The 25,590-nt window shown below is 39.4% G+C and overlaps 1 protein-coding gene across 1 annotated transcript in view; it reads right to left on the bottom strand.

Annotated features, from left to right (window-relative positions):
- Positions 1-3,609: 3,609 nt before the first annotated feature.
- LOC131066725 (uncharacterized) overlaps positions 3,610-25,590 on the bottom strand; it is a 59,601-nt gene continuing 37,620 nt past the window's right edge. The window contains exons 2-4 of the mRNA XM_058001557.2: positions 9,775-10,033; positions 4,588-4,782; positions 3,610-4,392 (exon numbers count right to left, since the gene is read on the bottom strand). Of these exons, the coding sequence (XP_057857540.2) occupies positions 3,997-4,392; positions 4,588-4,782; positions 9,775-10,033 (850 nt within the window). The 3' untranslated portion in view covers positions 3,610-3,996. The remainder of the gene's footprint in view (positions 4,393-4,587; positions 4,783-9,774; positions 10,034-25,590) is intronic.

Below are 25,590 nucleotides of genomic sequence, written 5' to 3'. Positions count from 1 at the left end.
TTGACAATTCCTTAGTGTGGCGAAGTGAAGGTTTTGGAGATAGCTTGCAATTCCTTGAGCACATGTAGTCTTCCAACGCTTCAAAACACCTTGAGTCCACCTTTATGCCTTAGGAATGTCCTTGATGATGATGGATTGGAATAGGTCGTCCTTGTCCTAGCTTGGTCTCCTCCTATCTGCAAAATAAATCAAAGGATGATTAAGTACATATGACATATTCATTTCAACATAGCATTTTCCACCTTAAATCATTAATGAAAAGACATCAAAATGGAATTTCGCTCAATATCCTCTCCAGGAACAGGTCCTATTAGAATTTCGCTTTGGACCCTTTGGAAGGGTCAGGAGCGAAATTTACATTTTAGCTCAAATTGCATCATTTCTTCACTCCAAAATGCCTCCAAGACAAGCATATGCTATCTTTCTCTTTCTAAAGCCTAGGAATCCACAACTTGGCTTTCATCATGAGCAAATTAGGTGAAGTTGAGAATTTCACTCTGGACCCTTTGGAAGGGTCAGGAGCGAAATTCAAGTTTTAGACTTGATCCTTCATTTTCTTCATTCCAATTCACCTTACAAAGCAAGAATACCTCACTCCACCTTCAACCATGACATAGGAATCAAAGTTTTGGCTTCACACAAGGAGAAAATAGGTGCTTTGAGGAATTTCGCTCTGGACCCTTTGGAAGGGTCAGGAGCGAAATTCTTTCTTTGCTTGTTTTCTCTTACTTAGCTCCATTCTTCTCACTTTGTTCTAGCTTGACTCTCCCTTTGGATCCTTCTCTCATGCTTGCACTTTGTTTGACCTCAAAATGGCTTGCTAGGCGAAATTCGCTAAAAATCATGGCCAGGGACAGGACCTATTTAGGATTTCGCCCTAGACCCTTTGGAAGGGTCAGGAGCGAAATCCTTGTCCTAGCCTAAAATCTTCATTTTTGGTGACCAAAATCCATTCAAGGGCAATCCTAGGGGCATCTCCCAACTTATCTCATCTTGATCAAGACTTGTTTTGACACAAATTTTGGAAGATAAAATAGGTTTTAGGATTTTCGCTCTTGACCCTTTAGAAGGGTCAATAGCGAAATCCTTGTTCTTGAGCTCATTCCTTCATTCTTCCACTTCAATTCACCTCAAAGGTTAAGGCAACGTTACCCCATTCCTCTCTAGGCCATAAAAACCAAAATTTTGACTTGTTTTGAAGGGGAAATAGGTGATCTTAGGAATTTCGCTCTGGACCCTTTGGAAGGGTCAGAAGCGAAATCCTAGTTTTTGCTCAATTCCTTCACATTTGTTGATTACTAGCAACTCAAAGTCACGCCCAAGGGACATCTCCAATCCTAGTTCACCCTGACCCACACTTGTCTTGGCATAAATTTGAGAGAAAAGAGAGGTTTTGGGGAATTTCGCTATGGACCCATTCGAAGGGTCAAGAGCGAAATTCACACTCTAGGCTTGATATTTCATCTTTTCCACTCCAATCTTCTTTGTAAGGCAAAAACACATCATTCTACGCCCAAGGAACAAGGTTGGTAGCCTAAGCAAGGAAGCAAATGAGGTTAATGAAGAATTTCGCTCTGGACCCTTTGGAAGGGTTAGGAGCGAAATTCATCCCCTAGGCAAAATCTTCATCTTTCAATGCTTTCAATCGCTTCCCAAGGCAAGAACATATCAATCCACCTTCCAACATGCCTTTGAAACTAAGAACTTGGCCAAAACAAGGAAGAAAATGAGGTCTATGGGGATTTTCGCTCTGGACCCTTTGGAAGGGTCAGGAGCGAAACCCTCATTCTTGGTTGATTTTCCACTTCATTCATCTAATTCTCTCTCAAACTTGATCAATCTCAAGCTCCTTTCACCTTAATCAAGGCAATCCACCATCAAACTAGCTCAAGACAAGGTCAACCTAGGGCTTAAGGCAAAAAGGAGGTCAAATTGAGGATTTCACTCTAGACCCTCTCAAAGGGTTAGGAGCGAAATTCTCCTTCCAGGTTGATTTCCATCATTTCATCGCCTCAAACCTCCTCTCCAAGGAAAATATGCATCCAAGTCTTCCAAACCATGTCTTAGAAGTTCTAAACTTGGTCAAGTTAAAGAGCAAAATAGAGGAAATATGAATTTCGCTCTGGACCCTTTGGAAGGGTCAGGAGCGAAATTTTCCTTCTAGGCTTATTTTCGCTTTTTTCCTCCCTTCTTTGGCTTGGATATAACTCATTAGGCTTCTCCTGATCATCCTCTAGTCCAAGTCAGCATTCACTTCAAGGTTTTGTGAAGAAAAAAGGGTCTTGTATGAATTTCGCTTTGGACCCTTTGGATGGGTCAGGAGCGAAATTCCTCCTTATGCTCAAATCCTGACTTCATTTTCATATTTCTTCACTCCAAATAAGTGTTTTGCCCTCAATAATGCCTGGGAATGAGTTAGTTCTAAGTTTGGATCAAAGTAGAATGTCCTATAGAGGAATTCACTCTGGATCCTTTGGAAGGGTCAAGAGCAAAATTGAAATTCGTTTTAGACCCTTTGGAATATAACATTTAAGTATAAATGACACTTATACTTTAAGTTATATTCCATATACACTGTCAGGATGTTTGAGAGTGGTTTCGGACCTCCAAGAGTTATAATGCAAAATCTAGTTTTTGGAAGATTCTTCAATTTTCCAGACTTAATCAAATTTTAGGATCAGGATGACATTCCAGACTTCATCACTCACCAATTTGACCTAACTCGGATCTTCAAAGATGAAATTCACTCACCAAGCTTCATTGACCTCCTGCAACTCAAACAAGACACTATTAGCAACAAGAGCAAAACTAGGCCTAAGGGAGACTTTCAAAGAAACCCTAACCTGGAGCACCTGTTGACTCCCCCTAGCTCAAGCAGAGCCTAACATCCTAGTGATCCCCCTGGCGACACTCAAAATGCAAAGGCTAACAGACAAAACCCTAAAAACCTAGAAAGCAAACCCTAGAAAGCAAAAAAAAAGTAGGGGTCCCCATTTGCAATGGGGCGATGTGTGAATATGTCACAACAGGGCACCAATTGATACCCCTAACTAATTAATCAAAAAAAATTCATACAACTTGGTTAAATCATCTAAAAACTGAAATTTTTATTTGTTGATAAAAATACCTTCAGCTTGTTCAATTTCACTAACCTTTTGTTGTTTGAAAATGTCTAAGTCCCTTCTCAAGTGACACGATGTTCCTCTACAATTGATTTCATTTATAATATTATGTTATTGTTATAGTTCTTCAATAATTTCATTCCATCAACACAAGTTTTAAAATCACAAATATCCACTTCACACATAATACAGGCCCCTCTTTAGGCTCCCAATGCCTAGTACTGATTCGAGAGCAATCCAGCTGCTTATATAACTAGACTCTCAGCTACCATGCATTTCATATGTGTGTCACTGACTCAAATTCAAAATAAATCACAGTTGCAATTTAATAATTTCCACTTACATTGCATCTATCACAACAGTAAATTGGGAATTTAACTGCCATTTTGGTTCAATGCAATGAGATTCCTTATAAATTTACTTCACATAGTACACCACCCTCTTTAGGCGCCCAATGCATTTCATATGTGCATGTCACTGACTCAAATTCAAAATAAATCACAGTTGCAATTTAATAATTTATCTATCACAACAGTAAATTGGAATTTAACTGCCATTTTGGTTCAACGAGATTCCTTAAAAATTTACTTCACACATAATTCACAACCCTCTTTAGGCTCCCAATGCCTAGTACTGATTCGAGAGCAATCCAACTGCTTATATAAGTGGACTTCTCAGCTACCATGCATTTCATATGTGCATGTCACTGACTCAAATTCAAAATAAATCACAGTTGCAATTTAATAATTTCCACCTTATATTGCATGTACCACAACAGTAAATTGGGAATTTAACTGCCAATTTGGTTCAGAGCAATGAGAATCCTTAAAACTTTACCTGATTGTTAGAAGCACATGGATTAGGATTTGTCATCTCAGTAGCGTATTTCACGCCTTTCAGCAAAAAACTTTCCTGTAGGTGACTCTGGAGGAAGTAAGACTGTCCATACTCCTGTATCTGCACCTTCATCTGCAGTTGCGATACCTTCCCCACCCGTCATATCGGTCTTGACCCAGCCTGGACAGTAGCAGTTGGCATATATCTTTGAACCTGCAGGGCGATCTGAAAGCCTCCTTGAAAGCAAACGAGTATAAGAATTGACAGCTAGTTTTGAGACTGAATAGTCTGTAAAATTTTGTGGCCATCCACCAGAGATCCACGTCCCTTCTTTCACTTGTTCCAAAAATCTTTCAACGGTATTATCAATGAGTTCTTCTGTAAGATGTTCCTCGTCTTCAAGTTGATTCCTTAGCAGCTCGTCACCAATTTTCTAAAAGGCAAATGTTTTGTTACAATGCAAACACATGTTTCTTAAATATCAATCAACTTTGAACAAAATTGTATTCCTTCAAGCATTTAGACTCTAGAGCATTAGAACAGAAAATTGTAAGCAACAATTGCATAGATGATTTGCTAAAAATGAATGGAAAAATAGCTTTTGGAATATTATATTTATTTTTCGTACATTCCGCCTTCCATTTATCCTGCCCAGTCGGGAGCCAACATTCAGAATTCGGGCACCAGATGCTGATGATCTCATTAGAGGAAGCATGGACTCTATCATCCGTTTGGAACCATAGTAATTTGTATATATCACAGTTTGTGCATGCTCAACTGAGTTGCTTGAGCCAGTATTAAAATTGGCACCTGCATTATTCACCTGTGCATAATTGACATGCATATGAGAAACTGGATGACTGCAAGGAAGGACCTAATCTTAAGAATTAAGAAAAAAGATTAATACATGTTTACACTAAGAATTTTAGTGAGTTTATATGATCCTCAATCAAGACACATTCTAAACATCTCTGAGTAAGAACAAATCCAACCTTGTGAGTGATAACACCAAAGAAAAGAATTCAAAGAGCACCTAACATTTTCTTTCCAATAAAAGGCTTTACGATAGGTCATTTTATAAATAAGAGTAAGCAAATTGAAAAGAATCTTGAAATTTTAGTACAAATTGAACGGTTTGTGATTAGCAGGCACTACTACTAAACTATAAAGATGGAGTACTGTTGTGACGTTTTCACACATCATCCCATTGCAAATGGGAACCCTCACTTTTTTTTACTTTTGAGGATAGTTGTGGAGTCTTTTTCTGTTAACCTTTGCTTTGAAGAAGTGTACTATCACAAGTGGCTGAAAAGTAATCAAGACATGAAGTCAAGCATAACACCTCCTTTGCCCAACCAAGCTTCCGACCTGCCTCTCGCAGCATTGCCAGTGGATGCCCAAACCCGATTCCCCTATTTACCCTACCTTCTTCTCACCCTCACTTCCCACCTATCTTATATCCTCTATCATCATTATCGCTCCCTACATCTTCTAACCTACATCCCATATCTCATACTTTCCTACCTCTTATTCCTCCTAATTACTTATCCTAACCCACAACCTATTCCATTTGTCCCCTTAACATACACCTCATAACCTTTCTTGCTGCCCTTTCATAGCCCCTATCCTATCCTACCTTCCATTCCCCCACTTCATATTTATCCTCTCTAGCTTACTACCTACTACACCCTACACCCTACACCCTTTTCCCCCTTTATTACTTACCCCTTCCCCTAGCCTATCCCATCCACTACCCATATCTCCTCACACCCTTCATAACCCCTATCCTCACTAATCCCAGCCACATCCTATCCTACACCCTACACCCTACCTCTTGTTATCTCCTTATAACTCCCCGCAGCTCCTAATCTACCCCTTACCGCCTTCCTTACCTCTTCCATTTCCCTTTCCTAATCCCTTTATCTCCCACCGTAACACTTATCCTACCCTTACTTTCCTTCCATCCTACCCCGCGGTTTTTTCCTTACCACTCTTCACTTCCCCACAGCATCTCTTCATCCCTCCCTGCCAAGTCATTGCTTGGGCCCCACCGAACTCTAAGGTAAGGTAAAAGTTTCAAGGCATTTTTTAAAGATAAACTTTCAAATATGCATTTCAATGTGGTAACTATCAATGTACCAAAATGATGGTTATTGTTGATAAGGTGTACAATTTCAAGGCAGAAGGGTATCCAAATAACAATGATTCAATACATACTCAATAGGAATACTTAATAACATTTGTCAAGGTTGTTACAACCCTTCAACAACCTATAGTGATCATAAACTTTATACTTTCCAATTGTGCCAAGGGAAATAAGTAAGAATAGTATTTCCCCAACATATCCTTTCTAAAAATCCACCATAATATTCACCCATTCCTTGCATTGCCGTTTGACTATTCCAATCAATCAAGGGCAAAACATGGCAATGAATACCAAACCCTTTCTTTCCATTCAAAGAGTTTGAGAGGGTAGAAACACTCTATCAATGCCAACTCTAGATTCAACAACATTGGTAGGACAAAATCCCATAACAACCCTTTCACAAAAATAACTAAACCTTTCATTTAAATTCTCATCAATAAAGAAAAGAAAGCAAATATTCTCTCCTTGAGCAACTGCCACAATCCTTCTTTCCATTCCAATACTTCACAAAACTAGCAATAACCTCTTTCAAACACTTCAACATCAAATTTATAATAAACGTTTCCTTCAATCAAAGGCTAAGATCATGGTATGGCTGGCCAATATTTCACGAGTTAATACCATAGACTATCTTCATTTCTCATAGCTGAAAGTGTTATTTAATTGTGTGTAATTATTGGTGTATACTCCACTGATAAGATAGCCCCAATCAGTCCATCAAGTAGTTGTGTTGCTCATATGTTTATAATGTAAAACATCCATGGATGAAAAGCCAATGCTTCTGACCTATAATATGATTTAACAAATGCAATCATGTCACCTAAGACATTATGAAACTCTTATCAACTAATGGTTATCAGTTCAACAACTTTACAACTCTTCTTCTAAATTAACCAATGATTTACAATTTGACTAAGACAAGCATCCTCATTGCAATCCACTTTTGATTTGACATCCAAGCAAGCTAACACTGATAAAAAACTTGACTACAGGAATAGCAAGTCATCTATGGCTTTCGAAAACAATCTTGCCAATTGTTGTTGATAATATAGCGTCAGTCAGTCTCCTTCTAGCCGACTCTGCAAATCAAAATGTGTGAAGGGCCTATCGGCCTTACACATTTCACATTTCGATTATTTATATATATCATGCTTTATACTTCTGTCAAGTTCTAATGTGCATGTTTAATAAGAAGTTAATAAACAAGATAATAAATTTGTTAATCAGTATAAGCGATTGACTATTTGCATTAACTTGTGTTTATGACGACTAATGTCTTGTCCACCACCCTTAGTGAATGGGTGCGATATCTTGTGACTGTCATATCTCTCCAAAGAGAGACGACTGTTGACAACGTCACCCATCGATGCATATTAATTGTTATACCTGCATTGGAGATTGATATATGATAGCACATCTGACCGAATTCAACTGATAAGGAACGGATAGCATATACGGTGAGCAATATCAGATCTGTAACATATCGAATTATCTAACAATCATAGCAGATCAGATTTCTTACACACATCTTCAGCAGTTCGCATATAACCTACAGCAAGTTCGAATGTTATACACAGCAGTTCGAATACATACTGCAGTTCTAATACTTCAAGCAGATCGAACATACACAATTCTACTGCAGACTGAATCATTTAGAGAAGTGCTCGGTGGAGACAATCAAGTATTGTCTATGGTTGGGAGGGCAAATCAGTGCCCATGGTTAATCGAGCACCATAAATTCAACAATTGTTGCCCATCAAACTCTTCGATTTCTTGGTATTAGCAAGAACTAACTCAAGTGATTGTAAATCACTAGGAAATGTGGCAACTTCTAATATTTTAAAGGAACCAAAAAGAATTAGCTAGGGGATCCCCCTTTTTGGCCAAATCTAAAAAACCAGCCCTCTTGATGTCAAAAGGACCTATTTCAATATCTCAAATATTGACTAGATTATTTTGGAGGTACAGAGGGAGCAGGATTACTTGTTTTTTTATTTCTTTGGAAAAAAAGGTTTATTAAGGGAAGGATTACTTGATAGAGATACTTCATCTATGTGAAATTAGGGAACATAGACTTATCCAACATCTATTTATTTTAGTGCCTACTTGAAAGTCCTAAAAACTGAGAAAGGAAACTCTATCCTTAATTTTTAGTTAGGGTTTTGAAGTTTTAGAAAAAGAAAATGAGAAAAATTTGGGACAAAGTGGCCCACATGGCACCTTCAAAGGTTGAGAAGGTCAAGTCTTCGAATTGGCGCATTTAAGGACACAGATTTGACCAGAATTCTCTCCCTGTCAAATCCTAGAGGCATGTATGCCTCCCTCTTTTGCCACTTTGAAGAAAACAATTGAATAATTGCTCCTAAACACACGGAAAACAACTCTTTACTGTACTAGATTGGGGAGGATGAAAATTTAAATGGATAAAACAGATAGATCAATCATTTTCTGTGATTGAAATGAGAAAGGAAAAGCATTTTTTAGCCTCTTACTTTGGTGTGTTAGCATGCCCTTTATGATGGTGTTTTTGTGGTAACAAATGCCAAAATCACACCTAGCACATGCTTTTGGCAGCTTGTACCTTGGCATGGTGTACAAGATGGCGCATACAGGTGCCTAGTGTGCTCCCAAGGTCTTCTTATATTTATTATTTTGCTAAGATCACAAAAGCACATTCAGCTTGCACTTTTGCCACTTTGCACACATGATCCAAATGACTCTTCAATGCACCAGAGCACCAAACCCATCAACAAAAAGGATAAGTCTCATTTAACTATCAAAAGTGGATTGGAGGAGCACTTTTGACACTTTGGACAAAACCCACTGCCTAGCATGCTTTTAACTTTTTTCCAAAATTTGTTTGTGTCACCATGCTTGGCTTGAATTCCTCTTCTTTCACCTAGATTTTCATGATTTTTTGATAAATTTGATAAATGTGCCAAATCCACACCTAACGCATGCTTTAGGAAACTTGTCCAATGCTAGATTTGCCAATGTGGCATACCTGGCACCATAGTTTGCCAATTTGACCCGTTTCACTGTGTTGATCACTTAACTTCACTAATCATTCCCTATTTCTTCCTATTTCTGTACTTTGCTACTGATAGTGAGATTTTACAACTCTTAGACACATCCATACACAACTACAACACAAAAATAACACAAATGACACTTAAAATAGCAGAAACAGAATCAATCATTGCAAACAATGATGGTGGTCATAGTCATTTCAGTAGTAGGGGTACAATAGATCCCCGGTCTCAAATAGCTGAAATTTGAAATTAATGTCAAAATTAAACCTACAAAATCAACACTGACGTGGATTATTTGGAGCTATCTACCTGTAATAGATAGGTATCTAACTGTCTGATATAGCATCCTGCTACAGTACTTATTTTTTAGTTAGAATCAAGTCCAGAGGTAAAATACAAATACATTTTCCCCTTCCTTCTAACAGTCCTTTTCAAATTCCAATAGCATCCACACAAAAGCAAGCAGACGAGATATGACCCAAATAGAATCAATCCAGATCCTACAGTAATAAAGCTGCTCTAACACTAATACATTCCATTTACTTCCAGATTTCCTAGAATACGAAAGGCAGAGAATTATTAAGATAGAAATAGAAAAGCTAGACAGTAAATATAATGTAGTCAAATATTACATTACCAGAATATCAATGCCGCCAAAATTTTCTTCAACCCATTTGGCAAACTGATTTACAGAATTTGTATCCACTATATCTAATTGATGGAAAACCACATTTAATCCCTGTTTCTGTAAAGATGCAACCACTTCCTGTCCTTTATCACTATCCCTTGAAGTGAGAACAACAGCCAGGCCATGCTTAGCAAGTTGTTGAACAATCTCAAATCCAATACCTCTATTACTTCCAGTTACTACTGCCAGTGTATCTGTAGACCACCATCTGCCACAAAATTAATTAGTTAGCAACTTAGCATAAAGATGTAGCATCAATTGTTGGGGTAAGAAACAAGATACATATTCTCTAGTACTCTTCTGTTACATCCCATCTAAAACCAATAAGAAATGCTTGTATAATCTATCTGGCATTTGATCTCATTAATTATGGCTGGATATTAAATGTGATATAAAAATTAGCAAAGACATCAACTGTTCAAGTAGCCAACTGTGAATATTACATTTATATGTTATGTGGCTGACCATATTGGTCAAATGAATGATCGGAATCCATACATAGCAACGTTGACCCAAAACAAGGATCCCAAAACCAGGCTAGAGTCATGACAAGGCATATCTACAACAGTTACAATTTAAAGGAGCTTATTGACCTGTGCATAAAAATGATCCAAAAATAGCTAGAGATAGCCCACCAACACCCATTTGTCATTCATCATCAGCATTGACATTTTTTTCTTGTGCACTTTTATTCTCTACTTTTATTTCACTGTGACCTACAATATCTAATAAATCCCAGAGAATTGCATTCCAAGGACAGTTTTATGATCTGGGCAGGTGAGATAGGTAATTTATGATGTAAATAATAATAGTTTGGTGGCATGAAACACTAATATAACAAAAGCCAGTTTACTGCTATAGTTTTGTAGCATGAACTTCGTATTCAGTGAATGCACATCAATGTTTTACCTCCTAAGATAACTTCCCTGGTCAGAGACCAGAGGAATCTGCAACGCAATGGAAATTCCATGGCAATCTTGGGGCTGAAAATCGTATTTTTATATGCCTTCCTGAAATCAATCTTATATCTACTTGATACTTTAATGTATCATGCATATTGTTGATGAAATCTCTGCCAGGATTAACAATGAACTAATTGTCTTATGAATTAAACATAGATATTGTGGCATGTATCCTGACTCACTATCACAAAGTCATACCAGTTATATGATAGGTTGATGTGCTGAATTGGACAATAATGTAAGACATACCAACTCATAGTGGATATGCTGTAGCAAAGAGCTGAGATGGAGAGAAAAGGATACATCAGTTTATCATTATCACCTTGATCCAGATCCCAGATGGTTTGGGAGACAAACCAATCTTAAGGAAGTGTGTTTAGCGATTATGCGGAGGAAAACAAGTGATTAGTAAACCAACAAATAATCAAAATATGAAAGCAGGAGACTTTAGCAAATATGTATGCTACTTATAGTCCCAATCAAGAATGAATAGGTACAACAAATGTTTACAAACACTACACTAAGGAATGAAATTCAAGTGACCAAAAAGGGGTATGCACATCAAACTAGTGTGGCAATAACTATGAAATTACCCATCCTCTCCTAATGCAAGGAGATGAATGAATATGTATCTAACATTATAGTTACAAACAAGAAGAGGAAGTTGTAATGACTCATCCGAAATTACTGACCTTCCAACTGCCTGTAGGTTTGTGAACCCTTATAGTTGGTACCATATTCCATTGCTAAAGAAGTTCCATATGTGCAAATATGTTGATGTCATCAGATAGGTGTGCAAGAAAATGAGAACTCAGTGGCATGTGAGGAAGAACAAGTCCACGTAGGATCATAAAGTCCACATAGGATCATGCATGATATCACATGATGAACAATATATGGAGTAATGTGTGATAAAGCATGTTGATGCCATGTATTGTGTACAAGGCACATGTTCGTGATGAGAGCACAAAATTCCCAAAGATTGTCAAGGCATGCAATGTTCCCAATGGCCTATGCAATTGTGCTCTAATAATTTGCCTTCTCTTGAGAAATGATGGCCCCTCTCACATCTTCAAAGAGCTATGGAAAATGAACGTGGAGTTGTTGAAGATTTTACTAAATGCTTGTTCTGCATATTACCTTCCCTTGGCCACTCTAAACAAATGATGTGAACTGTTATCACAAAAGCTCGCACCCTTGTTGAGCTATCAACTCAGCAACTTTGTGAAACATGGAAACAACCCCGAAGTGTGGGACCTTGCGCAAGGGGGTTGAATCTCCGGAGAAGGCTGTCTTCCTTCTCAATCCAGGTGCAGGTGTTGAACCAGCTCAACACTTCAAAACTAACTCCTAGGCCTATCCTAACAAATTGCAGAGGTAAAGGGAAGAGAAAAATGCTTGAAATAAAAGGAGGTGATGCACCAAGAAGAGATTGTTCCTCTCCCTACCTGAAATGACACAAAGAATCAACTGAAAAACCCAAGAGATGCACAAACTTCAGTTGTATGAGTGACCCCAATGCATGTATGGAGGTTAGAATTCGCTAAATGCCAAGAGGGGAGAAGGTTTCCCACAAGTCACACTCAGAAATAAGTTAACACAGCATAAATGAGAGAAGAGCCATAAAACATACACCTATGATGAAGGTAAGAAAACATACACAGCGTACATAAGTTGAAGGAAGGCAAGAATGGGGATTTCAATTAATTATAAGGCCAATGGCCAACTTACAGTTGCAAAATACAGAATAATACAAGAGAAGTGAGAGAGCATAGAATAGCTCAAGCCAACAGGGAGAGAACCCTTTACAATGAGGCTTAACAACCTTTATATAGAAAAATGGTTACAAGAGTGATCATGACCCCTGTATGTCAGTCTGGGAGTGCAAGGAAGTGCATGCACTCGACTTCTGCACATGCAAGCAACCTAGCCATACCCACAAAAGGCAACCCTGAGAAGGTGGATTGACTGACCTTCCAAAGTCAGAGTATGCAGACATGACATAAGTCACCACAACAAGCATGGCCCCGTACCTCCCTTGATGGAAATCCTGCCAAAAACATTAAAGGCACCCCTGTGGCTCCACAAAAGAAGGTGCATAAGTCACCAAAACAGTTGGAGCATTTAAAGCCTTGAGTGTCAATCACGCCATCCGGAAGTGTCACCATTCGCAAAGAAGTACGGGGACTTCGGAAACTCAAGTTCCCGAAGTGGGGAAGACAAGGAAAGAACCTCAGAACCTCAGGGTTTCAGGGTTCTGGGAAGGAGAAAGGAAAGCAGCAGGGAACTTCGGAACCTCGGGGTTCCAAAGAAGGCAAGGGAAAGGAACTTCGGAACCTCGGGATTCCGAAATTCCGAGGAACTGAGAAGGAGGCAAGGAGGGAAGGAACTTCGGGGTTCTGAAGTTTCGGGAAGGAGAAAGGAGATGCTAGGAAAGGAAAAGGCCAAGGGGAGGAACTTCGGGGTTCCAAAGTTCCGGAGAGAAGAAAGGGAAGGCTAAAGAAGGAACTTCGGAACCTCGGGGTTTCGGAGTTTCGAGGAAAGAGAACAAGAGAAGGCAAAGGGAAAGAACCTCGGAACCTCGGGGTTCCGGGGTTCCAGGGAAGGAAGAAAAGACCAAGGGAGGAACTTCCTCCGGCAAGACAATACCTCACCCTTCATGATTCCATTGTTTTCTCTTTGATCAACTGAGGCAGCGCTGGTCCATAGAATATAACTCTGATCGGTTCTCACTGATGGACCAAGGGTGTCATAAAATGACAACATTTTTGGTGACCTCTGCGGGATGCTTGCCTGCTAAGCATATAGATCAATATAGCCTGTGTAATCCATTGGGCACAGAGTCACAACTACAAGAAAAAAGAAAACTCTCTCCTCTGTAACCTGCAAAGGATCAAGATCAGCTATTTTGAAGGGGAACAGCCTGTGCTCGTGCACTTCTTAGAAAACAAGAAACCTGACTAATATTTACATTGTTACAATAAGAGGCAACTGATGCTTTTGTCTCTGTCAAAGAGGAACCTTTTGAAAGAGCTGATTGCCCTCGTACCATTGTTACATTCACCATCTAGCTGTAATGGTTGAAATCTCTTGTTTGCATGCATTAGAGCACACATACTACTCATGTGGTGAAAGAACACTTCGCCATTCACCTTGCCACCATAGGGAAGCCATAGAAAATAGCCACCTGAGACATTCGAGGATGCATGAAGCATACACATAGTAGCAAGGGGGGAGTTTTTTAGGAGTTGGCTAGCATCAAAAGAACTACTCCTTGCAAAAGAGAAGGCATCTCTATTATACAAGGGGGCATCATTTTTTTCACAATAGCCGGCCTCCTCTTGGCGTGAGTCGAAACCAAAGGAAAAGGCCTCAAACTCACATGGTGATGAAAAGTATACCATATCTTTGTCTTGGCCTGCACAAGGGGGCTCTTCAGGCACATCAAATTGGAAACTTTGAAGCTTGAGTACACTGTTAAGTTGAGCAACCAAAAGACTGTTGGCATGGCCAACATGTTGTTTCTCAATGTCATCATATTTAATATGTTGGTCCCAAGTGAAACATTCAAGCTCAGGCACAGTATACCTAATGCCAAAAGAAACATATTCACCTTGAATGAAGACTTCATATTCAACATCATCACTTTCAGGGACAGCGGAGAACCAACATACATCATAATCACATGTGTTGATATCCAACTCATTAGCACAAATCTCAGGCTTATGAGACAACTCAAAAGAAGAACTAAAATCTTTAGATTGTCTCTTTGTTTTTGTTTCCTCCTCCTGGCAACAGAATGCAACAACCTCAAGTTCATGGCATGACCCATCTGTCATGCAATCTGTAGTAAAACCATTACCCCTTGTGCCCTCCTCAAGACTAGCATGTTTCTCCAAAGCTACCATTGGGGGAGGTGTAGACATATCCTTCTCCTCATGATCAATAAAGAAAGGAAGATTGTCAAATGAGAGGACAATGTCCTCCTCTTTACCTTTACACTCCTCATGTTCAATGACCTGTTGCTGCAACTGATTGTTCTCAATATCCTCCTGCGGCATTGTTGATTCCTCTTCCTTTAGAGCATATGAAGGCTCACCAATGGCTGATTGAACCCCTTAATCATGATGAGGATGGGAACCATCCGTCGTCCATACAACAGGTCCGCCCTTAAAAAGGGAGATAGCATCAGGAAAGGGCCTAGGTGGTGGGGTGTTTTGCAAAAGGCACTGAGGAGAAGGCTCTTGTATAACAACAACTGGAGCTCCCTTGAAACCTGGAACTTTAAAACTAGGGGGGGAAGTTGAAGGCTTGGGAGGTCTCCCCTGCCTAAAGCTTGGGATTTCAAACTTAGGAACCCTAGGGGCAGAAACCTCCTTATGTATAAGCCGCATCTCTATGGCTGCTAGTTGCTCAATTTCTTTCTTCCTAGCAGAGGCAAGGAAATCCATATGTTGTCTTTGGACTCCCATCTGTTCTTGTTGAAGTTGAGCCTGATAAGCAAGTTGATCCTGCTGTAAATCCCGCTCCTGTTGTCTCTTCAACTCCTCTAGCTGCTTGGTGAAATCAAGCAACACACTTTTGATTTCTGCAATTTGCCTTTTTTAGTCATCTTGGGGTTGGTTGGGCTGCCAAGAAGGTTGAGCAAGGGTGGGTGGGTGGCAAGCATTAGGAAAGTACCCACTTGCTGCTGAAGTGAAGTTGTTTGGGTTGAAACTAGGAGCAATCGTAGTTCGGTCCTGTTGGTAAGGAAGGGAAAAATGGTTGGCATTCTCATAGAATGGGGGTGAATAGAAGTTACACCCATGATATGAACTCATTTTAAAGCATTTGAAAGAGATGGAATTTTTTTAACAAAATGCTTGAAAGAGCAAACAGACCCTCTCAACTAGAGACTGATAACATACCACAGATCCACCAAATGATTGCAGAGTCGCCAGGTGCTTGAAAGATGTTGCCTCCAAAGGCTTGATGAACTGAAGAACACATCGAATATTCAATTGGCTTGGGCTTAGGATTGTATGATTTCAGAACCTCGAGGTTCCGGAGTTGAGGACTTAGGCACTTCGAAACCTGGGGGTTCCGAGATTCCGAACTTGCAAACTTCGGAACCTGGGGGTTCCAAGATTCCGAACTTGCAAACTTCGGAACCTGGGGGTTCCGGAGTTGGTGACTTGGGAACCTAGGGGTCCCGAGGTCCCAAAGTTAGGAACTTGGCATGAAAAAGAACTGGACTTGTTGAGCAGAGTCCCCAATTGCTTGAGAGATGACTGCCTCAAAAGGCTGAGACACTAAGAACAACACCGAATCCTTAGCATGTCTGTCGAAATTAAGTCCCACCGAGCGTGCCAAAAACTATTATCACAAAAGCTTGCACCCTTGCTGACCTATCAACTCAGCAACCTTGTGAAACATGGAGACAACCCCGAAGTGTGGGACCTTGCACAAGGGGTTGAATCTCTGGAGAAGGTCGGCTTCCTTCCCAATCCAGGTGCAGGTGTTGAACCAACTCAACACTTCAAAACTAACTCCTAGGCCTATCTAACAAATTGCAGAGGTAAAAGGAAGAGAGAAACGCTTGAAATCAAAGGAGGTGATGCACCAAGATAAGAGATTGTTCCTCTCCCCACCCGAAATGGCACAAGGAATCAACTGAAATACCCAAGAGATGCACAAACTTCGGTTGCATGAGTGACCCAAATGCATGTATGGAGGTTAGAATTTTCTAAGTGTCAAGAGGGGAGAAGGATTCCCACAATTCACACTCAGAATAAACAAGTTAACACAGCATAGATAGAGAGAAGAGCCACAAAACATACACCTATGATGAAGGTAAGGAAACATACACAGCATGCATAAGTTGAAGGAAAGCAAGAATGTAATTTCAATTCATTCAAAGGCCAAAGGCCAAACTTACAGTTGCAGAAATGAAAAAATAATTACAAGTCTTCAAGAGAAGAGAAAGAGCATAGGAAAGCTCATGGCAGCAGGGAGAGAACCCTTTACAATGAAGCTTAACAACCTTTATATAGAAAATGGTTACAAGAGTGATCATGACCCCTGTATGTCAGTCTAGGAGTGCAAGGAAGTGCATGCACTTGACTTTTGTACATGCAAGCAACCTAGCCATACCCACAAAAGGCAACCCTGAGAAGGGTGGATTGACTACCCTTCCAAAGTCAAAGTATGCAGACATGATTAAGTCATTACAACAAGCATGGCCCCATACCTCTCTTGATGGAAATCCTACCAAAAACATTAAATGCACCCATGTGGCTCCCCAAAAGAAGGTGGACAAGTCACAAAAGTCGTCGGAGCATTTAAAGCTTTGAGTGTCAATCACACCATCCAGAAGTGTTGCAAGCCAGAAGGAGCTTGGAAAACTTCGGAGACCTGGGTCACCGAAGTTGGGAAGACTTAGCAACTTGGGAACTTCGGGGTTCCAGAGTTCCGAGGTTGAGGAAGGGAAGACTTAGGAACTTGGGAACCTAGGGGTTCTGGAGTTCTGGGGTTAAAGACTTAAGAACTTGGGAACCTGGGGGTTTTGGAGTTCCGAGGTCAAGGACTTAGGAACTTGGGAACCTGGGGGTTCCGGAGTTCCGGCAAGACAACACCTCACACTTCATGATTCCATTGTTTCTCTTTGATCAACTGAGGCAACGCTGGTCCATAGAACATATCTCTGATAGGTTCTCACTGATGGACCAAGGGTGTCATAAAATGACAACATGAACCTTGGCAAGTGTGTGTTGTCTTAGTTTGAATGATCTTATCTTGCATGACTAGGCAAGTGCTCAAGGTTCAAGTCTATAGGATGTTGAGTTGATGCTTGCTCAAGAAGATGATGAAAGTATGGCTTGAGGAGTTCCACATTGAATATTGGATGCAAACACAAGTATTGTGCAAGATTGAGAACCAAGGTAGTCTCACCAATTGTAATGTCCCCTCATTCCTAGTTGATCACTCAGATTCAAAGATTTGCTTGTTATCCATCTCCACAGGTGAATTCAGTGAATAGGAGATGATAGTGATGGCATGTGGGGTCCTATACGTGACACTTGGGTGCTAGGAAGTCTTATTATTTAAGAATATAATGTTATTTTAGTATAAAATCACTTTTTCTTCCGAAAATAGAAAAAAGTAAATAAAAGTGACTTTATGGGGTCAAGTTATAAAGTAATAATAAAACATAAAAGAACCCCCATGGCACGCACTCCTAGGCATAATGTTGTTTTAAAAAGTGGGCCATCTCAATGATGAATAGGACCCTCAAGTTGGGCAAACTTGCTAGGGAAATATTTATTAAATAAATTTCATTAATAATAAGGCATGAGAACACTAAATGGTACGATTAGGGTTGAGAGCTAATAAAGCAACAAGAGGAGCATTCATTTTGGCATCTTTGAATTCATTTTTACATCAACAGGTTGAGAATTGAGCTCTGAAGAAAGTCTTCTAGGAAAGAAAACTCCTTGAAGCCAGGTGTATTGGATGAAACCGCAATCCACAGGAGAGAGTAATTCACTCAGAATTCCTATTGGTGCTTCAAAGAACATTTAATTCAATGAATTACAGAATTGATTGCAGATTTTGGGAGGGTTTATGATCTTCATAAGGCAGTCGTTGCACTTCCTAAGCCAATCGTACAACCCTCTTAGGCAGCCGTACCACTTGCAGAACCTCTGGATACCAATCAGGTTCGATCCAACCGATTAAGGGCATGAGTCTTGTGCAAATCTCATGATTGTTGAAAATTTTGTACACTTGGAGAAATATACAAAATTGTGGCTTCAACCACAGTGTGTGAGTAAAACTCTCCTAATTAAGGGAAGGCTCCCCCTATCTATCTAAAACTAAAACTAAAATAGGATGGAACAACAATCTTTCTTCTTTTTTCAAGAAAGTCAATATCCTTTTCTCTTCACAAAAAAGTGATAGCAATTTAACATAAAACAGCAGTAACAACTTTTTGAAATGAAATGAGAGAAAGGAAATAAAGTTTCCTGAAAGTTCAAAGACTTCCGTCACTTCCTTCGGGATGGGACAGAAATATCAAGATCAAAGTCTTGACTATGTGAAGTCCTATCTACCCTTTTCTATTCTAATGATATTAAGAACAAATTATAACAGCACAAACTCTGAAATAACTTATTTCTTTCTACACAAGACAACAAGAACTAGTGTGAGCTCAAAGTTTCACAGCTATTTCTTATTATAAAATCTACTTCTAATCTCTCTTAAGAACGAGTGTAAGCACAAAGTCTTACAGCTTTTCTCAATAGAACTTCTACTTTAACTAAATTAATCTCCAATACTTGCAGCACAAAGTCTGCAAATCAAATTTGATTAAGCCATTTAAGAAACACTTGCAAGAAAGGTAATATTGAACATAAACTCAAGAATATAGCACAAAATCTCAACACTTGAGTAATTTTCTTCTATTCTTTTCAATTCTTCAATTTACACATAAAAGCTCAAAGACTTTTTTGCTGCAAATTTGGCAGAGTTTTTGCTTGCTTTCCAAAAGATAAAAAATTACAATAGATCCCCTCAAGTATTTATAGGAGAGGAGTCTTGGGAAAAAGGTGGGAGGATCCTAACTAACTTGAGAAATTCTCTCAACCACCAAGACTTATTCAATAACTAACTATGAATTATTCAAAGTTACAAGTCCTATTCTAAATTGACTTGTTACTCGTCTACTTGTAATTACAAAAGTGCAAGTAATGACTTGACTTGCAATTTACAAAATGTTTTTACAAGTAAATATGTCAAAAGGAAAACTACAACTAAGAGATTACAATTCTGAAAAATGCAACTAAGTGTTGAAAAACACTTAAGTTGCAGCATGTGAAGACATGAATCCTTCGAACTTCTGGATGATCGTTCGTAGCTCAACAGGATTCGGCTCGTGAGTGTTCTTGGCAACAATCATGGTCTTAACAATGGTATCGTGGCATTGAAGAAGCATAGAGTTGTTCTTCTCCAAAGTGGACTGGATTTCGTGCAAGAAGATTTGATGTTTCATCACAACTTGAATTGAGGCAGCTGAAAATTGTTCACTCCTCCACTCATTATGAATCTTCATCTGTAGATCTGTGAGCACTTCTTCTGGTATCAACTCTCCATCCTGACTCATGATATTGCAAGAGGGCCTTCTCACAATGAGAAACAACACCTTGGAATACTTCAACTCACAATCTCATCACGTCACCAATCTTTTCAATGAGGGATTTGAGAACGAGGGCTTTGTTCTCTAGAAGCTCTTCAAATTCTAGATACATGACCTTGGAAGGAATAATGGCATGCTCCTGAAAAACACTCAACTATTGTCGAGGCATCTTGCGCCAAACCGTCAAGCTACCTTCAACCTTTTCTGAGTTCTGTTTGAAAGTCTCAAAGGTATGATTCAATTTTTCTTCAATGGTCTCCAACTTAGCCATCATTTGGAGTATGTCTTTCAGCACTTGCACACACAGATCATGAAGTTGATCCACCCAAGAATCCAACGCTTGTACCTTTTGTGCAGCTCTTTCAACTCCCCGAATTGATTCTTGTGAACCGGAAGAACTTGAAGGATTATTCCCTTCACCAGCAGGTTTTGTGATTTTATGAATAGCTGCAACAAGTTGCCTATTCTCCTCTTCTAGCTTGTCTTTCTTCGCTAGAAGTTCATCATACCGTTGTACTAGTGAAGCTACGGATTGCTGGGCATCATGCTTGACCACTTCATGCGTTTGTTTACCCAATTCTATCCTTGTAACCTTGTAATCAACAGCTTGCATTTCCTCACGTGGCTAATCTACAAGAGGCTCAACAATTTCAGCCACCTTCATCTTATTACTATCAACTGTTACCCTTGAGATTGTCTTGGCTTTTTTAGCAACCTTGAGCCTAGATTGTTTGAGTTGCGGATAATCAAAGACATCAGGAGAAATTTCTTGCTTCTTCCTATTGGGAGTAAAAGAACTAAGCCATGGGGGTAAAATGACTAGTTCTCCTCTAGTAGCTACCGAAGACAAAGGAGAAGCAGTTTCTGTTTGAACAGTCGTGGTCACCTTGGGAGGAGTATCTATCTGGATGGCAACCATGGTTTGCTCGGTAACCAAAGGGCATGAAGATTGTCTCATAAACTCTTCAAAGCTGGAAGTAGAGGTATCAATTTCTGACAAATGAATACATGCAGGAGTATCCTCAAAGATTTCCAGCAAACTCTCTTCTTGATGATCAAGAGGTGGCTCAACTACTGAAATAGGAATGGCTTTCTGAGGAGACTCATCCACTATTGTGTCAGGAGGAGATATAGGCAGCTCCATGGAAACTGAGGAGGGAATCTCATGAGGTGACTCTGAAGCCAGTGACTTGGGAGCATCATCGGATTGTTGTCCTTCCTCTGCATTATCATGATCAATCACATGAATGTGAATCTGGGATTTTTCTTTTCCACAAACTATCACCTCCTCGGGAGGAAGCACTATTGCTCGACTAACCCGTAATTTGATCCTAGTGCTTGAAGATGATGCGCCCTCCTTGTTGTCGATCTGAATCTCAGACTTACGTCCAAGAGGCCCCGTAGAGTCATCTTCTTTTCCAACCTTAATCTTGATGAGTCTAACACCATTACCTTTGAGTCAAGTGTTGGTGTTAGCTAAGATAGGCTGAAATCTCTCAAGAATGGAAGTGCATTCTTTATGTGACCATTGGATTAAAGGAAGTGGGGCTTCCTCGACCCTGTGAGACATACTCTGGATCAAGCACATTCCCATCATCAATCATCCCTTGCGGAATGTCCACTAGGTTCAAAGCAATAACTTGCTCAAGGGTGAGCCTGCAGTAGTCCATCTTGAGAACTTGCATTTCTATACGGAGATCCTCAATGCGATGCACATGTATGAAGGACTTTTTGATCTTTTCCTTCATACCTCGGTAGTCAAAATATGCCCTTGACTTAAACCTTTTGAGTTTAATCTCCTGCATCTCAATCTCCATAGCTTTGGCTTTGGTGGATGTGATAAGGGAGTACCGGCCAATTTTTAATGGGTTGGTTGTAGAAATCCCCATCCCAACCTTATGTCTGACAAATTGATGTGCATGTATAGCCATGATTTGTCTTCCCAACTCCATAAGAATAATCTTATCAGTTGAGTATCTAGGAAGCATGTATGGCTGCCCACTGTAGCATACGACTCTTATATAAGTGAAAGTCAGGAATTGAAGGGACAAGCAACCATACTCATTCACTCTTTCACATGCTTCATCTGACACCCTTTTGTTCTTTAGAGTCTTGTCAAACTGGCACATGAAGTAACCAAAGAATGCATCTTGAACCCTCCTGAAATGTAATTTGTTGGGTCTTAAGGGCAGTTGATCATAGCATTCCCACACAGGTATAAGCGAGCGATCACCATTGGTAGAAAGACCAGGGAAATGTCTAAGTGATGCTGCTAAATACACTAAGTATGAATTCATGTAGAAGGTCATGGTAGTAGGGACTGTTGCAAGTTGTTCACACAAAACGTCACTGATAATCTCTCCCCATGATATATGATGGGACTGCCTTATGAACATGGTAAATTGATACATCCAAGGCTCAAAAACATTAGAGTGCTCAAGACCCATCATCCTATTGAGGAGAGTAATGATGTCTCCAATTTCCCACTTGAAGTCACAACGATACAACTTAGCCCTAGCCCACCTTGTGAAAGTGGCTTGTGGTTCATGAATCCACCTGTTAATGTGGCATTTGCAGTCCTTTTCCCTCTTGACATAGTACTCGGCTACACTATCCTTTGAAATTTCCATACAAAGGTGTTGATGGTATTCTGAAGACTTTCTCAATAGTATCTGCATCAAGGCGGATTATTGCCTCACCATCATCATTTCTAATGGTTCTCGTCTCCTTGTTGAAGTGGTGAGCGCAAGCAAGAACAAATTCAGGTTCTAAGGCAGCCACTGGAAAAGAAAATGCATGATGAATGTGGCTGTCCAACAACAGCTGCATATTATTATCTTGCGGATCCTCCACCCTTTTAATGAATTCTGACATGTCAACATACCCTATCTCTGTATCCTTGATATAATCCAAAGGAGAGGAAACTTGTGAAGGGGAAACTTCGTTCTGGTGATTGTCATATTTATACTTCATCTTCTTTGGACTGGGAGATGATGGTAAATCTGACATTGAAGAACAACCTGGTATGCTGCGATGAAGACTTAAAAGTGTTAAAGCAACATCATAATCAACTGCAACTAACATTTTCCTTCTTCGAATGGGAAGAACTTCAGCCCTTGCACTTCACAACTTTGTGAGAGAAAGATGGGAAATAAATGGGAATGCTGGAAACTTGACTTTGACCAATTTCGGATCTTGGGGAAAGTTTTACAAGTATACAAGTGGGGAAGAACAAACATGCAATCGGATTTTTGAAACCCGAATGCAAGTATACTTGTAAAACGGAAAATGGAGAAATGAGTGAAAAATGAGATTTTGACATGCGGGAAATGGCATGAATGGAATGTATGGATAATGGCAATGAATATGGATGAAAATGGAAGGATTTTGAGAATGTCGTCTTCAAGAAAATGGGAAGAACTTTCAACATGTAATCCGGTTCTAAAAACTCGATTTTGAAAGAATGGGTATTTTTCATCTTTGAAGCTTGGACTTTCAACAAAAGATCGTTAAAATATTATAACCATAAGGGAAGATCAATTTTTTTCATCCTACTTGTAATCGGGATTTAAAATCCCGAATACAAGTAAAGAGGGAAAATGGGGAAGATCAATGCAATTCACAAATTGCTTTGCAAAGGGGAAAATCTCTCACAAAACCGATTTTAGGGCAAAACCAACATATATACAAATTTACAACAAGAAAGATCAAATAAGAAGAGAAAATAAACAAAGCAAGAAAGCAAAAACCAAAAGAAAACTTACCTTTCTTATCCAAGATGCCTCTTCAAGAGATGAAACAATCTTTGAATGGAGAAAGCAATCCTTCAAATAGAAATAAACTCCAAAACCCTTGCCACGTTTTTCAAACCCGAATTCGAAGAATAACAGCAAAAACGTGTTTCAAGATGCAAGAAAAATGGATCAAATCTCTATCCAAACCCCATGCCTAGGTCAAGGAAGCAAAAACGACTTAGGAAAGTGTTAAAATTGTGACAAATTTCAAAGAAAATCGCAGCATTAGTAAACACGTTTTTTGCTGTTTATAAATCATAAAAAACCTAGGGAATTGAACCTCCAAATGGCGTGGGACGTGTTTACAAATGCATGAAAATAGGAGACAATCCAAAACACCTCTTAGCTCCTAAAATTCCTCCACAAAATTTGATTGAAAACTTCAACAAATTCGCCTTCCTTTTTGTCGGGTTCTTGGAGAAATTTTTGTTCATTGTGTAAAGTTAGTCTGAGCTTTACTTTGTGTATGCTTAACTTCCAATCATAAGCACATACCTTGAAGATTGCATCCACTTTGTGTAGTTGTCTTAAGAGAGGCGAAGCAAAGTGTGGTTATTGAGTTCACCTAGTCAATACCGTCTCTTAAATTCTTAGAAGTAGGATAGACTTTCTAAACCCTTATCCTTTTTGTCCTTTTTTTTTTGAAGTCTAAATCCGAAAATCAAAAAAAAAGAGGAGCATCAATTATTAAATTTGTCTAAGTCCTGAGATTGTGAACAATCCAAACGTAAGTCCCTTTGTGTGTTACCAACATATCACAACACCCATTGAGATTATCCACATGTCAAGACCTAGCAAAAGAAACCTTGGAATCGCCATATGATCTTCTTGCAATCTTAGCATAAGCGGTGATTTTTCAAGAGAGGATATAGTATCTTTGGACATTTTATTCTGAGTTTGGTGAATGATAAAACAAACACCAACAGACAACCAACCTAGAAAGCGAAAAAGTGGGGGTACCCATTTGCAATGGGCAATGTGTGAATACATCACAACAGATCCCATTTGTGAAGGCCATTGTATCTAAAGAACTCTAGCGTCTATGCTAAACTATGTTCAGTCCATTCCTTGGATAATTATTTATGAAGTACTTTTGAATCCGAGGTTGTTCTTTTTCAACTTCATAATTTGGTTAGAACTTGTACTTGACTTGGAAGGGGATCATTTATTGTGTCTTGACGTCGATATCCTGTGATTACAATATTTTTACATGATTAATTAATTGCTCTAGGTCATAAGGTTTGCAAGAAAAGTCATGGTAGGTGAAAAATCTTAAGTCTTGCTTCAGCGCCATTGTGATTCTCAAACCCACATGTGAACTTCAGTGTTTACAAGCCAAGTGAGAAAATATGCAAAGAAGAAAAGAAAATCAAAAGAAAAGAAAATGAAATGAAAAGTATCAAAGTACTTGGCTTTGGGAACATGCGAGTATCTATGACGGGGTTATGGACACCTGACTAGCAGTGGAGCAATATTTGTGAGATCACAACGATAACCTTATCGGGGCTATAGACGCTTGCTGGCAACAAGGCTCTATCCAGGATGCATTTGAAGTTAAGATACTAACGTAACTCACCATGACGGATTCTAAAAGTCTTACACTTCCTTTGAGTTGGAATTAACTCAATTGCACACACTTGGATGATCCGAATGAAGTGTCTTGATCCAATTTGAGATTTTGCTTCCTTTTTTAGTATGTTTTCTAGTCATTTGATGGACTGGAAGGAATTTTCCAAAGTTTCTAGGTATAGATTGGTCTTATCTTTGAAATGTTCAAGAACATTTATTCAGGTTGGCGCTAAATGTTGTGACCTTGTTCACACATCGCCCCATTGCA

Source organism: Cryptomeria japonica, chromosome 9 (genome assembly GCF_030272615.1).
Source record: "Cryptomeria japonica chromosome 9, Sugi_1.0, whole genome shotgun sequence".
NCBI lineage: Eukaryota > Viridiplantae > Streptophyta > Pinopsida > Cupressales > Cupressaceae > Cryptomeria > Cryptomeria japonica.
The sequence above is the reverse complement of the archived record's forward strand: the minus strand, read 5'-3'. Positions and strand labels throughout refer to the sequence as shown.